Consider the following 17,459-nt stretch of genomic DNA (forward strand, 5'->3'; position numbering starts at 1 on the left):
GGCACCATCGCTACCGGTGCAGAGAGGGCCACAGAGTGGCTCTCTCTGCATCGGAGTCTTCTAAATGGTATTGCAGGATGCCTCCATATGGAGGCATCACTGCAATACCCTGAGAGCTGCTGGAAGCGATTGCGATCGCTTCCAGCACTCTCTTAGACAACTGACGTACCAGGTACGTCCATTGTCATTAACTGTTAGTTAATGCATGACGTACCTGGTACGTCAGTTGTCATTAAGGGGTTAAAGTACCCAGTTGTTTTTTTTCCTTTAGTCAGAATAGAGAACAAAAGACCTCTTCTTCCCCTAAGGCCTCTGGCTCTAATTGGAGACCTCCGAATTGGAATAAATCCAAGCCTTATAAAAAAAAACAAATACAGCCCCTAAGACTGCATGAAGGTACGGCCCTCAAACCAGTTCTACTGGCGGGGGTCAGATTGAAATTATTTCAACACATTTGGACAGTTTCTGTTCAAAATCAGTGGATTCAGAATATTGTTTCTCAAGGGTATTGAATAGGTTTCAGGATAAGACATCCCATGGAAGATTCTTTCTTTCTCATGTTCTAACAAACCCTGTGAAGGCTCAGGCTTTTCGGAAATGAGTTTCAGACTTAGAGCTTTCAGGGGTTTGGGATTTTATTCAAATCTATTCATTGTCCCAAAGAAAGAAGATTCGCTCAGACCAATTCTGGATCTGAAATTTTTAAATTGTTTTGTAAGAGTCCCAACTTTCAAGATGGTGACTATAAGGACTATTCTGCCTTTTGTTCAGCAAGGTCATTTCATGTCCACAATAGACTTACAGGACGCTTATCTTCACATTCCGATTCATCCAGACCACTACTGTTTTCTAAGATTCTCTTTTCTAGACAAGCATTATAAATTTGTTGCTCTTCCATTTGACCTAGCGACAGCTCCGAGAATCATTTCAAAAGTTCTCAGTGCACTTCTATCTGTAAAAAGAGAGCAGGGTATTGCGGTGTTTCCTTATTTAGACAATATCTTGGTACTAGCTCAATCTTTTCATTTAGCAGAATCTCACACGAAACAGCTAGTTCTCTAGTTTCTCTTCAAAAACATGGTTGGAGGATCAGTTTACAAAATAATTTTTTGATTCCTCAGACAAGGGTCACCTTTTTAACTTTCCAGATAGATTCAGTGTTCATGACTCTTTCTCTGACAGAGAAGAGACAAATTAAGTTAGTTTTAACTTGTCAAAACCTTCAGTCTCTATCATTCCCTTCAGTGGCTTTGTACATGGAAGTTTTAGGTCTCATGACTGCAGCATCAGAGGCGATCCCCTTTGCTCGTTTTCATATGAGACCTCTACAGCTTTGCATGTTGCACCAATAGTGCAGAAATTGTACTCAGATATCACAACTGATATACTTAAATCCCAACACTCAACTCTCTTTGACTTGGTGGTTAGACCATCACCTTATTGTTCAAGGGGCCTCATTTGTTCGTCCTTCCTGGACTGTGATCACAACAATGCAAGTCTTACAGGTTTGGGAGCTATCTGGGGGTCTCTGACAGCACAAGGGGTTTGGAAACCTCAAGAGGTGAGGCTACCAATCAATATTTTAGAACTCTGTGCTATTTTCAGAGCTCTTCAGGCGTGGTCTCTATTGAAGAGAAAACTTTACATTTGTTTTCAAACAGACAATATCACAACAGTGGCATATGTCAATCATCAAGGAGGGACTCGCAGTCCTTCAGCAATGAAAGAAGTATCTTGGATACTTTTTTGGTCAGAATCCAACTCTTGTCTAATTTCTGTGATTTATATCCCAGGTGTAGACAATTGGGAAGTGGATTATCTCGGCCATCAGACTTTACATCTGGGGGATTGGTCTCTCCATCCAGATGTTTTTTCATCTTGTACAGATGTGGGGTCTTCCAGAAATAGATCTAATGGCCTCTCGTCTAAACAAGAAGATTCCCAGATACCTTTCCAGGTCCAGGGATCCTCAGGCGGAGATGGTGGGTGCCTTAGCAGTTCCTTGGTTTTACCAACCTGCTTATATTTTTCCGCCTCTGTTTCTTCTTCCAAGGGTGATCTCCAAGATCATAATGGAACAGTCTCATGTGTCTCTGATAGCACCAGAATGTCCTCACAGGTTTTGGTATATGGATCTTGTCCAGATGTCCAGTTGCCAACCTTGGCCACTTCCTTTAAGGCCAAACCTTCTGTCTCAAGGGCCCCAAGGCAGAACATAGTGCGATCTGCGAACGCAGAAAGTGGAGCCTGCCTGCAGAAAGAATAGCCAGGTCTGTTAAGCAGAGAATTTTTTCTTCAACAGGATTTTTTTTTTTTTCTGGTCAGTGCTTTAGTGCAGACAGTACTTTGAAATTATTGGCTAAGGGCTGCTCTGCTCCAAAATTGATACTTTTTTAGATGCAATATCATTATTGTTACTTTTACCCGCCGGAACAGCTTCTGCGATTGCGAGGTAAGTCAGTTCTTGGCACAGGGCATGTGTTTTTTTTTACCTTTAGCCCTGCTGCGGGCAAGCAGAAGGAGTAAAAGCTTTTTTAATTTTTATTGTTATTATTGTGTTATTCAATAGTGCTGAGCGGTGGTGCGGCGGTAGTGTGAGAAGAGGGCTGAGTGAGAGCAGGAAAAGAAGCTAGCGCACAACAAATCTTTACAATGCACACATCTCCTACTGCAGCGCATCGCATAATTCTTGGAGACCGGCAATGTGTGCTGTATGCCTCAGCGGCGTATCACCTACGGCACGTCTTAGGACTATGATTTACATTCCATGGGCTCATTACACAGACCTGCCCCTGCATCAGTGTACACACAAACAGTGTACAGCTCCACAGTACCACAGGTGCAGGTGGTGAGAGGGACTGTCAACCTCTATAACATATAGAAAAGTAGAAAAGGTCATTAAAGGGACAGAATTTCAACACCCTCAAACTGGGAACATTTTTTAGTATTAACAGTTTCTATACGTGTGACTCATCCTATGTCGTATACCTCATTAAATGCCCGTGTTCCAAAATCTATATCTGTGAGACCACCAGAAGGGTACGAGATAGGATGAGTCAACACAGATCCAATATTAGATGTGGGGACCAAGAAGCCCCTGTATCATGCCACTTTTTGAGTGCAGGCCACAACATAAGTCAGTTAAGGTGGCAAATAATTGATGGAGTGGATAATTTAAGAAGAGGGGGCAATAGGGAAACCATATTAAAACAAAAGGAGTCATACTGGATACATAAATTGGATGCTTTAATTCCTAAAGGCATTAATAGAGAGCTGGACTCCAAAGTGTTTCTGTAATATATACTTATGTATTACAAAATATTGCAATGGTCCTTAGAGAATGAATTGCTTTGTAAAAATCAAGTATTGGTAAAAACTATATGTATTTTAACAACATATGAATAGGTATATTGTATATTGTTTTTAACTTTGTTTATGTGTTTAACATTGTAATAATTTTTGTAACCACTAGGTGGTGGTGTTAAGTGATAGAATTCACTTTGTAACATTATACATGGGGTTAATATGTAGGCCTATAAATGCACCTCAACAGATGAGGCTCATTAGCATGATTAAGGGATAACATCCCGAAACGTTGCTGCCTACCTACTTTGTACCTGCATGGGATAAAGATGTTCCAATAAAGCATTGAAAATTTACTGTGGTGCTGTGGATTTTTCTACTTTCCTGCATCAGTGTACAGCATGGTGACTTGCAAGATGAGGTTACACATGCTGTACACTAATGCAGGGGCAGGTCTGTGTAATGAGCCCACAGAATGTAAATCAAGGTGCGTGCCGTAGGTGATACACCACTGAGGCATACAGCACACATTGCCGGTCTCCACGAATTATGAGATGCGCTGCAGTAGAAGATGTGTGCATTGTAAAGATTTGTTGTACGCTAGCTTCTTTTCCTCTTCTCACACTACCGCTGCACCACCGCTCGTCGCTATTGAATTATTAATGAAGGGGCAGGTCTGTGTAATGAGCCCATGGAAACAGTGAGACTAGGTAGTTAGCCGTATGTAGATCATAGTCCTAAGACGTGCCGTAGGTGATACGCCGCTGAGTCATAGAGCGCACATTGTCGGTCTCCAAGAATATGCTGCAGTAGGAGATGTGTGCAGGACTTAGACAGGGGCAGGTCTGTGCAAAAGAGCCCATGGAAACGGTGAGACTAGGTAGTTAGCCGTATGTAGATTGCTCCACTGTACTTCAGTAGCATGGGATCTGCATTCAACTAGTTGATAATGAAGTAGCAAAAAACTTAATAATAGAGGTAAAATTGTTATCATCAGGGAATTTATGGGGGAAATGTCACAAGAGGAGATTGTTCTTAGAGTAAAGGGACAGCAAACACTGGGATTTTATTAAAGAATGTTTAATTGAGGAGCATATGTTTGTGTTGAGGGATCCAGGTGTTATTCTATCAGTGCCAATTAACTGAAAAACAGTACACCACTTATACAAGTTGTGTGTCTCTCTCTTTGCACCTGAAAAAAAACAATAATCCTTAATGAGAGGGATTTAAAGATGCTCTGTATTCACTTATTGGTAATTAATATGCACATACATGGGTTGTCAGAGAAAAAAAATTATGTAATGAGAGGAAACAAAAAAATAAAATGCCCTTAAAAATCTTTTCAGTGGCATAATATGTAGCATGATAAATTTGCTTTTTGTACACATTTTTTTTTCTTCTAAAGTCTCATTGATATAAAAAGTTAATAAAGTGAGTTTTTTTTAATATACAGAGAACAAAAATTCCAGTGGGAGGCATATGTCCCCTTCCCATCCAGATGCCCATGTGCACATATACATAAAAAATAAGCATTAAGCCAAAGAGCACATGTCTGCATGGGAATTGTATAGATTAATATTGACTCATATTTGGTAAAATAGGGTATCCAGTCCTCAGGAGCTCCAGATATTAGCTGTATCTCTATTTGAGAATAGATGAGTTAGTTTAGTCATTTTAATAGGTTCTACAGTGAGATTCCAACATTGTGTTCTGTTTGTAGCCATCAAAGACTTTATTTAGTATACCACTGTGTACATGGTGTGTGTGTATATGGTGTGTGTGTATGTATATGGTGTGTGTGTGTGTATATGGTGTGTGTGTGTATATGGTGTGTGTGTATGTATATGGTGTGTGTGTGTGTATATGGTGTGTGTATATGGTGGGTGTGTGTGTATATGGTGTGTGTGTGTGTATATGGTGTGTGTAAATGGTGTGTGTATATATGGTGTGTGTGTGTATATGGTGTGTGTGTGTATGTATATGGTGTGTGTGTATATGGTGTGTGTATATGGTGTGTGTGTGTGTATGTATATGGTGTGTTTGTGTATATGGTGTGTGTATATGGTGTGTGTATGCTGTGTGTTTATGGTGTGTGTGTGTGTGTATATGGTGTGTGTGTGTGTATATAGTGTGTGTGTGTGTATATATGGTGTGTGTGTATATATGGTGTGTGTGTGTGTATATGGTGTGTGTGTGTGTGTGTATATGGTGGGTGTGTGTATATGGTGTGTGTGTGTGTGTGTGTGTGTATATAGTGTGTGTGTGTATATAGTGTGTGTGTGTATATGGTGTGTGTGTATATATGGTGTGTATGGTGTGTGTGTGTATACATGTTGTATACACAGGCTGTACATGAACCTGTCCTCATGCACACCAAGTAAGGGCAAAAAACACAACAACACCAGCTTCTTAAAGACACTGCAGAAAAATTTTCACTAAAAAAAATCTCATCGCAGAAAATGAAAAAAAGTTCTGCCTCTGGGCTCAAGGGCCGTTTTTCCATCGGGATCCCAAATCTCAAAATTTGAAGGCATGGAAATTGAACGCTTAGTGCTTAGTCAGAGAGGTTTCTCTGACTCAGTGATTAGCACTATGATACAGGCTCGTAAGTCTGTTTCAAGGAAAATGTATCATTGGGTTTGGAAAACTTATATTTCATGATGTTTCACTCATAATTATTCTTGGCATTCTTTCAGAATTCATAGGATTTTACAGTTTCTTCCGGATGATTTGGATAAGGGTTTGTCTGCAAATACTTTGAAAGGACAAATGTATGCTCTTTCTGTCTTATATCATAGAAAGATTGCTAAACTTCCTGATATTCACTGTTCTGTTCAGGCTTTGATACGTACCAAACCTGTTATTAAACCTATTTCTCCTCCTTGGAGTCTCAATTTGGTTTTGAAGATTCTCCTCCTTTTGAGCCTATGCATTCTTTGGATATTAAACTTCTTTCTTGGAAAGTGTTATTTCTTTTGGCTAGCACTTCTGCTAGAAGAGTTTCAGAATTGTCTGCTCTCTCTTGTGAGTCTCCTTATCTGATTTTCCATCAAGATAAAGCTGTTTTGCAGACTTCATTTAAATGTTTTCCTAAAGTTGTGAATTCTAACAACATCAATAGGTAAATTATTGTTGTTCCTTCCTTGTGTCCTAATCCTAAGAATTATCTTGAAAGGTCTTTACGTTCTTTGGATGTGGTAAGAGCTTTGAAATATTATATTGAGGCTACTAAAGATTTCAGAAAGACTTCCAGTCTATTTGTTATTTTTTCTGGCTCCTAAAAAGGTCAGAAAGCCTCTGCCATTTATTTGGCATCTTGGTTGAAACTTTTGATTCACAAAGCTTATTTGAAGGCGGGGCAGTCTCTGCCTCCGAGAATTACAGCTCATTCTACTAGATCAGTTGCCACTTTTTGGGCTTTTAAGAATAAAGCTTCAGTTGATCAAATTTACAAAGCAGCAACTTGGTCTTCTTGGCATACTTTTACTAAATTTTACCATTTTGATGTTTTTGCTTCTTCGGAAGCAGCCTTTGGTAGAAAGGTTCTTCAGGCATTTGTCTTAGTTTGATTCTAATACCTTTGATTTGAGTTTTTTTTTTTTTTTAAAGAAAACTTAATTATTTTAAATTTAATTTCTCAGCGGTTTTAGCTGTTATTTTAGCCCTCCCTCTCTAGTGACTCATAGTTTTCCACATCTTGGGTATTAACTCATGGACTCTTGCCACGTACATGAAAGAAAACATAATTTATATAAGAACTTACCTGATAAATTAATTTATTTTATAGTGGCAAGAGTCCATGAGACCCACCCTATTTTTTGTTGTTATGATTTTTTGTATAAAGCACTTTATTTTTTCCAGTTCCTCTTTTTGCATGCTTTTTACTCCTTCTTTTACACCTCACTTCTTGGCTGCACGTTAAACTAAGGTATGAGTGAGGTAGGAGGTGTATTTATAGGCATTTTGATGTTTGGAAAACTTTGTCCCCTCCTGGTAGGAATGTATATCCTATATGTCACTAGCTCATTGACTCTTGCCACTATGAAATAAATTAATTTATCAGGTAAGTTCTTACATAAATTATGTTTTCTTAGACCTTGAAGTCCGCCTCTAATCTGAAAGCATTTTGACAGTTTTCACCACTAGAGGGTGTCAGTTCATGTGTTTCATATAGATAATATTGAGCTCACGCATGTGAAATTACCTAGGAGTGAGCAATCATTAGCTAAAATATGTGTATTATTATAACTGTGTTGGTTATGCAAAACTGAAATATAACACTTTATTGATTGTATTAAATATATAAATGATTTGTCTATATAAAGATTATTGTTTTAGAGTATAATTTTAATTATCGACCCTGTTGGAAAAATTATGTTGTTACCCATGTGTGTTATACACCATTACATATAAGTCTATGGCAACTCTACCCTTCTTGTCACCTTAATAAATAGAATAATTTATTCTACAAGTGACAAACTATTAGCAACCAGAACAGTTGTTTATATCAATCTCGCCTTACATACAGCCAGCTGTGCAAGTACAATACCAGCGTGGTTGTTATACTTCTATCCCCAAAGTGATTAATTTATAGTAAAGTTACAGTATAACAACTTTATACCGATGTACTTGTTTATAGAGAAATCGTTACCTAGCATGGGAGATTTAACTCAGTATTAAAGACCACGACTTTTTAATTTCAATCATAGTAAAGGCTTGGAACGCAGGCAATTTTGCGGGTCAAAAACCGGAAAGTATGAAGCCCGGGCAGGAAATGACGCAAGGCCTGTGGGGTCAGTGGGCGGGGCTATATAAGCGCGGCTCAGACCGTCCGTTGTATTGTTGGAGCGGAAGCCGCACCCGACCACGTGACCCGGACACCGACCGCCGCTGCTGTGAACATGGGGGACAAAATGGATATGTCCCTGGACGACATCATTAAAATGAACCGCACGCAGCGGAGTACAGGCCGTGCGCGCGGAGGAGGAAGGGGGGCCCGAGGCGGAGTGAGCCGTGGAGCAATCGGAGGACGGATGGGAGGCCGGGGTGCTGGAGCGGTTGGAGGCGGGGGTCCTCTGAGGACGCGGCCGATTCTCAATAGGGGAGGGAGGAATCGTCCAGCTCCTTATAGTCGGGTATGTATGAGGGGGATTGAATGGCCGCGCTCGCGGTAATACTGGGCTCCTGGTGAGTAAAAAAAATAGCCAGGCCCGCGTATTGTTTTTATGTTTAACATTAGGAGCCCGTCTTGCGGGCTACTGCTCTGCTTGTAGGCTTCTGAGGCCTTATCTCCGTTTTGTGGTCACTGACACTGAGACGCTGGATTGTAATTACATTGTTGTGTATGTGTCATGGGCCTTCGGGTTTGGTTTGCTTCACAGACCTGACAGGGTTAATAGTGTATTAGTTATCTGTAGTTGTAGGAGGCCACGTACTGTTTATTAGTGAATAGTGATCCGTAGTAATGAGAACCTAGTGAGACGCATCAGGTGTTTGTGAGCGGGCATGCCGGGTGTTTATTGGCACTAGTTACATACATATACAGATAAGTACCATAGGCCCAGCAAGTCTGCCCAATATTTCCTTAAAGTATAAACTTATCTAGTTGGTAGGATAGCTGTATACATATTCCAGGCACTTTTTAAGCCCCCCCCCCCCCCCCAGATTGTCATTACACCTAACATGGAAGTTTACTACTCAAACCAATCACTTTTTTTTTTTTTAAAGATGAGTTTTTGCAAATCTCTCTTGAATCGACTTTCATCTTGAGATTATAACCTCTTGTTCTTTTTATGGGAAATAGGACATATGCATTACTAAGCCCTTTAATATACTTGCTAACTTGGCAATCTCTTTGGAGAGATATCAGCTATGTAGCAACCTGTCCTGGAATGGCTAGTATGGATGTGTAGTGTGCTACTGTGCTCAGTTTTGGAAGAATGTGGTTTGAGGACATAGTTATTGTAAATTCACTACACAATGCTATTTCCTAAAGCTTTAGTTACAAATAAACCCTGTATATCTATTTCTCAACTAAGCAATGTTTAGGGGGATACTAAAACCACTTTTTTTTTTTAACGAATCGGAGAGCATGCAAATTTTTAACTATTAAGTTCTCTTGCTATCTTTATTTTAAAAAGCAAAAATGTAAACTTTTTGCTTTATCAAATAAAGATAGCAAGTCGAGAGAACGAAGAACACCAGCTGCCTCATGTAAACGGTAGGGTTGCACCGATACTTGTACTCGTGCAAATGAGTACTTGTACTCGTGCAAATGCACTGATACTTAAACCGATATCTACACTTACTACCCATATGCTATCTTGTGGTGGTTTTTTTTTTCAAACTGCATGTTCCCATTTCATTTAAAGCTGGAGTGGAGACTACACTAACAAACCCCTGAAGTACTGGGCAGTTAATAAACTGAGATTTCCAGCTCTGGCTAAAATGGCCCAAAAATATATTTCTGCCCCATGCCGTAGTGTGGGAAGTTGAACCTCCTTACTGATAGCAAAAACAGACTTATAGCTGAACATGCAGAGATGCTTCTGTTCTGTTCCTTAAAAAGAACTTGCCACTAACTTTTGAAAAATGATTCTAATTGCTAGATTGCCTTTTATACTGCTAGTTCTCATCTTGCACAATTATGTTCAAAACATACTGTACTCTGAGGAACATCTTAGCTTATATAATAGCAGGAAGAGTACTCATAGGAAAAATTAAGTTAATCACAATGAACACTCATCCTGCAATTATAGGACTAGATTTAGATTACATTTGATTGGTAAAATTTACCAATGCTCTGTTCACATTTCCAACTCCATAGCCTTTAGTGGAGTAGGACGTGTAATGAGAGCATTGGTAAAGCTTACCAGTCCAATGTAATCTAGCCCATAGTGTTGTTCGCCATGATTAAACAGTATTCTGTTCTATTTTTTACTGTATGGCACTTTTGGTTGGTTGTAATTTTATATTTGTTATTTATTAATATATTTTATTGTAATATTTTTATTTCTAAACATGTTCTGTGAACTTTGTGACAAATAAAAACCTGTTATTATTTCATAATATCTTTTGAGCTACAGTCCTTCATAATTATAAAGAAGGAATCTTAAATAATTAGTCTGTATTGTGCTTGGTAAACTGTCACATGACATTAAAAAAAAAAGTATCAGTAATTGGTATCGGCGAGTATTTGAAAACAAGTATCGGTACTTGTACTCTGTCTTAAAAAATGGTATTGGTGCAACTCTAGTAAACGGTGACTGTTCTTCCGTTATTCAACTAATGCACACGTGTTCATTCTGTCATATTTTTTTAATATTATTGGTTGTTTATAGCACTGCGGAATCTGTTGGCGCTCTACAAATAAAGGGAGACTACAACAAAACAATTATAGTGATCAAATGAGTAGAGGGTCCTGCCAAGAGTTGCACTGTTGTAGTCAGCTCTTAAGGTGATCTACAAACAGCTGGACTCTTAGGCTTACATGCTTAAGGGGGTTCAGGGGATACATACTCCTAACCCAAATGAGAATTTGACGGTTGCTATCTAATATAGCAAGTCATACAATTAACAAAACACACAATTTACTCTAATGTTCAGTATTTGAGGGGCAAGTTTTATTGTGTTATCAAGGTAAATTTATCATCTCTTTAATTTGTTGGCTATAATCAGTAGCTCAACTCATAAGCTTTCTACATAAAGACAGCAAGTTGCCTGTATCCATGGTTTTAGTACCCAGAACAATACTTCTTGGTGACATTATTTTTTGACTTAAGACTATACAAGAGAAACATGTAGAACAATCAGAAGTATCTACATAGCATGTTATATTACATACTTTGAGAACAGGAGGTTGACTATCAATTTTTTTTAAATTTTAATAGATGGGTACTTCCTCTTGTCCTCTTCCAGCTATTTAACCCCTTAACACCATTAGGACATTCCATGCTGTCCTAACTGTGTTGGACTTTAGAGTCCTTAGGACGGCATACAATGTCCTACCTGTTCTGCTTTACTGAAGTAGCTTTGGATTTCTAACTGGAATCGTGGAGGGCGTGTCTAGCATCATAGGCACTCCCCCTAGACCCAATCCCATCATTAAAATCTCACGATCGCATGTATGATTTAGTTTTTTTTATTTACATCGGAACTTTGTTCCGATGTTACAGGTATTGGCAAAAAGGGGGTAAGGAATAGTCATAACAGTCATGACATCAATTAACAAGATAAACCTCCTCATGCAAACCTCTTTTTGCACATTTGAGTGTTAATTGAGGGGAAAATGGGTGCTGATTGCTCACTGCCCCCCTCCCACACAAACACACACTCCAACTGCCTCTCTCCTAATCAACCCCACAGATTCTCACTTAAATGTTTGTGCACAGGAATGCTTGGGGCAGCAATGAAGTTGTAAGTTGGATATGCAAAGCATTTATCCATTTTTAAAAAAAAAAATTGTCTACGCTAATGAAAACATCCCAGAATACAAGGACAAAAGTATATGCAGTTTTGGATTTAAGTGGTGGTAAATCGATTTACCATTATAACAAATGAAGATGACTAAGTCATAAGTATACTTCATGCTGAAAGTTCCTTTGTCACTACCTACATCAGCCCATCCCCTTTATCATCGCATCACTTCTGCTCTAACTTCATATACAGTATTCCTAAACTCTCTCCATCTATCATCTTATGTCACTTTTATTTATACCAACTACTGGTGATATACCCCAATCCTGGTCCCCTGCCATTTCCTAAACTCGCCCACTCGTGTATACCTTTTGACAAGGTTGACCACACTCTTGCTCCAATCCTTTGGTATCTAACACAGCTCTTTTGTGGCTCTCCTCTTACCTGTCTAACCAGACCTTTAGTGTTACCTTCTCTAGTACATCCTCTGACCCGTTACCACTTTCTGTTGGGGTACCCCAAGGTTCTGCAACTCAATCCTCTCCGGTCTCCCTAGCTGCCATCTATCTCCCTTACAATCCTTAATAAATGCCTTTGCCAGGCTGATATTCCTTACACGTCGCTACTCATCTGCTGCACACCTCTGCTAATCTATTCACTGGCTTCCTCTAGCCTCCAGAATTAAACTTGAAATTCTGACTAACTCTTAATGCTCTCAATAACACTGATCCACCCTATATCTCTGAAGTTGGCAGTTTAGGCTTGCCGGTTTCATGTCCCTTTTTAGTCTTAGGTTGTAACTATCTTAATAGCGATACGCAGGGATGTTAGTCTTTGTTTTTGCTTTTCTTTGGGTGGTTGGATGGCTTCTGATTGGCAATATTATCTATTAGGGGTTATGTAAAACATGCTCTGATTGGGAGTGTTAATTTCTTTTATGCAAATCCGGCATTCATACTAAGACACCATAGTTAGTGCTGATAAACTGAAAACCATATTTAATGGCCCCTTTTAAACATTTGCTAATTGAAGTAGATAGTATAGTACGAAGTTGCACGTGTTGATGTGGTGTCCATAGTTTTAGTACCTAGTTAATCCATAATAGGTCAGTGGCTTCTTAGTGACAACTATGTTTAAGGGTGCAGCTTGGCCAATGCATTTTTCAGAGAGTTAGTGATCTCTTCATTTTTGAAATGCTACCCTGTATCTAAGCTTATTTTTTAAATAACATTGTGCTGATTTTCAGACTCCTATGCAAGCCCCAACGTTTTAGATCTATATTTATGTATACAAACTCCTGGTTGTGAAGTGGGGGGGGGTTAGTGTTTGCCCTTCCTGATTTCCCAGCCACTTTCAATTGGTGTTCCAGCCAAACCTCATCAACAGTGTTAAAGTCAGAGCTTCTATTTAATTTTTTTTTTAAAGCTTTATACTTTATTTTTAGATCAGTATCTGTGCATATTCTTCTTTATAGTAGTGTCTATTACACCAATTTTCATATAACTGCATGTATGTTATGTGTATGTGTTTATAAAAAATTTAATTTTGTTTCCCCCCCCTAGCCGAAACAGCTTCCCGACAAGTGGCAACATGATCTATTTGATAGTGGCTTTGGGACTGGTGCTGGCATGGAAACTGGAGGGAAACTTCTTGTGTCAAATCTAGACTTTGGTGTATCTGATGCAGACATTCAGGTGAGTAGGGATGTTTGAAGTAACTTTACCAGTTATTTTAAACCACATTAGTCAAAGGACAAAGTTAAAATGAAACTTGGTGATGGTAAATCCTACTGTTTTGTCCAACGCTAGGATTTACTATTGGATCAAATAAAGGGGACTTTCAGTTTGAAGCGTTCACCGCACTGATTGCCTGAAACGTCACTGCTCCGCAAAATAGCATTCTGCTGCAGGCTGCCTGAGGTGCTGCGAATGCTTCAAACAAAGGAGCTTTCAGCATGATATATTTTATACTTCATGACTGAGTCACCTTTATTTCTTCCAATGGTAAATCCTAGTGTTTCACAAACGCAATAATTTACCATCACTTTAAATGGACAGGACAGAGAATGGCATTTTAATCCACTTTTTTAAAATGTGCTTTGCTTAGTTCTCTTGGTACCCTTCTGTTATAGTAATCCTATGCAAGCACATCAAAATGGAAATGTCTTAAGACATATGGCAACAGTGTTTAAAAACATATTTATAGCAATGTTATACATGCACACTCCTCAGCCCCTTTAGAGTTTACTCTTCCATAAAAGAACAAGCATATTTCTCAATAGAGGTGAATTGAAAAGTCTATTTAGAATTGCATGCTTAATCTGAATCATGAGTGACTTTACAGCCCCTTTATGGATGGGTGGCTTTTTGCTAAAAACTATGATTATTGCAGGAACTTTTTGCAGAATTTGGCACTCTGAAGAAAGCGGCTGTACACTATGACAGGTCTGGAAGGAGTTTAGGGACTGCAGATGTGCATTTTGAGAGGAAGGCGGATGCACTCAAAGCCATGAAGCAGTATAATGGTGTTCCTCTGGACGGTAAGTCTTCATCTGCCTCTGACTAAATGTTTATGTTTAGTAGTATGAATTCTAACTTGACAACTGTTTTAGGACGGCCCATGAACATCCAGTTGGTCACATCACAGATAGAAGCACAGAGAAGACCACCAGTACAAAGGTGAGCATTATTAGGTAACATGAATGCATTTGATACAGAATATGAATTAGTTTTTCATTTTTATTTTGTCCCACAAGTTTAAGCAGGGGAGGACTGACTCGGCCGCGTGGGGGACAAGTTGGGTTTAGCGCTGGAAACAGACGAGGGGGCAGAGGTGGAAATAGAGGTCGTGGACGGGGAACTGGGAGAAACACAAAGCAACTTTCTGCAGAAGAGCTGGATGCTCAGCTTGATGCCTACAATGCCCGGGTGAGTCAAGTGGGTTGACTGGCATGTGAAGATCTGCTTTGTCTGGAAACTTTTTAAGGAACACTTAAAGTAGAATTGCATAACTGACAGACAATCCATTTTCCCTCCCCCTCTTACATGTGACAGCCATTTGCCAATCAATAAAATGCACATATGTATATATTTTACTTTTGCACTTGCTCATTAGGAGCTGGAGTCTCAAAGTGGATTTTATTAGCCCTTTTTTATAGGTTTTTTTTGTTTTTCCTTTTAGTGGGTGTTTGAAACTATTTTTTAATGCATTAGCACCTTTATTGCAATTGGTTTCAGTAGAAACACTCCACCCACCTATTTAGAGAAGCCAATCAGATGTGGTGTTGGAGTAGTCAAACAGTTATTGTTCCTAATCTCTGCTGAAGCCAATTAGAGACCTATGTTGCAATTCTAGTATGCACTCCTCCTCACCATATTTGAGGGGATTGAACTCTAATATGTATAACTGATTAAAGTTTCAGATATAGGAGAATGCCACAAGTGGCTGATCTTAGCCTCTCAGGAACTTAAGGCCGTCTTCCAACATAACTAGTCATTTGATCTTCTGCCATACAAATGGTTATCACAGCTAATGCAGCTGTCACTCCCCCCCCCCCCCCCCCCCCCAAGTGTTACAAACAGCTGCATGGTGTGCTCAGGTGTTGGGAGTGTGGGGGAAGGTTCTGATATCTATAGGAGGTGTAATATTAATTTTTTATTTTTTTCTCTGCAGATGGATACCAGCTAATCTCCTTACATTCCTGTGCTTTCACTGGCTCTGGAAATGGATTCTTTCTACAGAACAATTGTTTTGCTTTTAATTTCATATAGGTTTTAAACTCATGTAAAGTTACTTTTTTTTTTTTTCTCCTTTTTTAATTCCAAAGCAGATCTGTTTTGTACGAAGTTATTTTTGGGATACATTTTACTGGTTGTGTTCTGGGTAGGGGGTTAAACACCTTCCTCCTAATAAAAAAAACAAATGTTTGTTACTCAGTTGCTGTTCTTGAAAAAGGGGGGTCTGAGTGTATCTGGGTGGTTTTCTTGATCTTGCTGCATTTAGCAGTTTTAATATAATTGTCTTCTGAATGGGGCAGCAAAATCAGTATTGTGACTATTAAATCCCACTGGGTCTGCACCTCCTGTGTCTGTCTCATTTATTTAAATTAAACACTGGAGTTGTGCTGGGATTTGTTACTTGGTCATTGCCTAGGCGAATGTTTTCCATGTACTGAAATTTAAGATTGGGGGGGGGGGGGTGCCTAGTATCATAGGCAGTCCCCCATGATCCAATCCCAGCCTTGAAATTGCATTCACTGTAGCGTGACTTTGTTTTCAAGCAAGTGTTTACTTTGTTCTGACCTTAAACAATTACCTCTGGTATGAAGGGGTTAAGCTGTCACATTCTGTATAGACATAGCAGTCTCTTTAAATGCTGGTGCTCAGGTTTCTGGAGAAAACTCTTGTTTCAGCGATGGGCTGTTTGCTTTTAATGAAAACCCAATATTGGGTAAGCAAATGTACTGGTTTTATGGCTGAGACTAACTGCTGTTAAGTGTTGGTGGGTTTTAATTTTCCCCCCATAGCCATGCTCTGGTAGAATTCATACAGTTAAAAATGAAGCTATATTTTTCTAAAGTAAGTGTTTTTTTTTTTTTTTTTTTTTTAATAGCGACGTGGTTGACTTCAGTATTCAATTTTTGTTTCATCTTGTTTTTGATTAATTTGAAAAGAAATGTATCTAATCACCTCTAATATACCCTTTATAATTTTGTAGCATAATCCGTGGCACTCCAGGGGATCTAACCCCCCGAAATAGACTTAAGACTTATTAGATCTTTTTCTATAGAAAATAACTTCAGTTTTTGTATGTCTATGCTATGCATTCATCTGAAAATATGAAGCTTAATATCATATTCAAATTAAGTGCAAGTATCAATTTGACATAACTAAAAAAAGAAATATGGTATCCCTAGGTTTTTAACTATTTCTGTATATAGCAGACCTTTAATGTATGATTGTGAATTACATTCAAGATGTTTAAAGTTCTGCCTCTTATTAGAATGGGTTAACACAAACCTCTAACCTGGAACTATTAAGTGTTTTAATGTTCTACCTATGCTGGTTTCAAACTGCCTTTATATTACAAAGGCTTTGTACATTGACTGAACCATGTAATTAAGGATCATGATAAAGTCAACTGATCAAATTATCCTACCTCTTTCATTAACTGTAGAGCTGTTCTGTGCAGCCCAGCATAAAATCTGTATTTTTGACTGTAACAATGTACATTTGTAATTCCATAAATCCTATTCATGTTATGTTTGTGAATTGTTATAGCTGTTTAAAGCATCAAGGTCTACATTATAAATAAAGATAGCTTCCAACAATATGCTTTGGGGAAAGTATAGCATTACTAATAATCTATCCTTGGCTACTTCTGGGGCAAATTGTGTACTTGAATTAATGTCACTATACTTTGTTGATAGCAAGGATATTATCTATAAACCTTCCAGTTTTTTTTTTTTTTTTATATATAAATAAATTTTGTTTGTCTGAGTATAGCTATTAAAGAAACCTGCATTTCTGTCCGTGGTGGCAACAGGGTTGTTGCCCCTAGTTTGCAGAAATGACTTCCCTTATGCTACTATCACCCACTATCATAGTATATTTGCTCTTATGTAAAATTAAAAATGAACTGTTTAGATTTAAGATTTTAAAAATGATCCATTTATATAGCCAATCTGGGAGTGTTTTAGAAGTGTGTAGTTTTGCTTATTTCTCTTGTAAGGTGTATCCAGT

At 38.6% G+C, this 17,459-nt stretch overlaps 1 protein-coding gene across 1 annotated transcript; it reads left to right on the forward strand.

Moving 5' to 3' along the window:
• Window positions 1–8,087: 8,087 nt before the first annotated feature.
• Window positions 8,088–17,049, forward strand: ALYREF (Aly/REF export factor). Its single transcript, XM_053705846.1, has 6 exons — window positions 8,088–8,438; window positions 13,281–13,412; window positions 14,110–14,257; window positions 14,330–14,396; window positions 14,474–14,645; window positions 15,391–17,049. The coding sequence occupies exons 1-6, from the start codon at window positions 8,205–8,207 to the stop codon at window positions 15,403–15,405; spliced, it is 768 nt and encodes a 255-aa protein (XP_053561821.1). The 5' UTR covers window positions 8,088–8,204; the 3' UTR covers window positions 15,406–17,049.
• Window positions 17,050–17,459: the final 410 nt, after the last annotated feature.

This window comes from Bombina bombina, chromosome 1, assembly GCF_027579735.1.
Source record: "Bombina bombina isolate aBomBom1 chromosome 1, aBomBom1.pri, whole genome shotgun sequence".
In the NCBI taxonomy this organism is placed as follows: domain Eukaryota; kingdom Metazoa; phylum Chordata; class Amphibia; order Anura; family Bombinatoridae; genus Bombina; species Bombina bombina.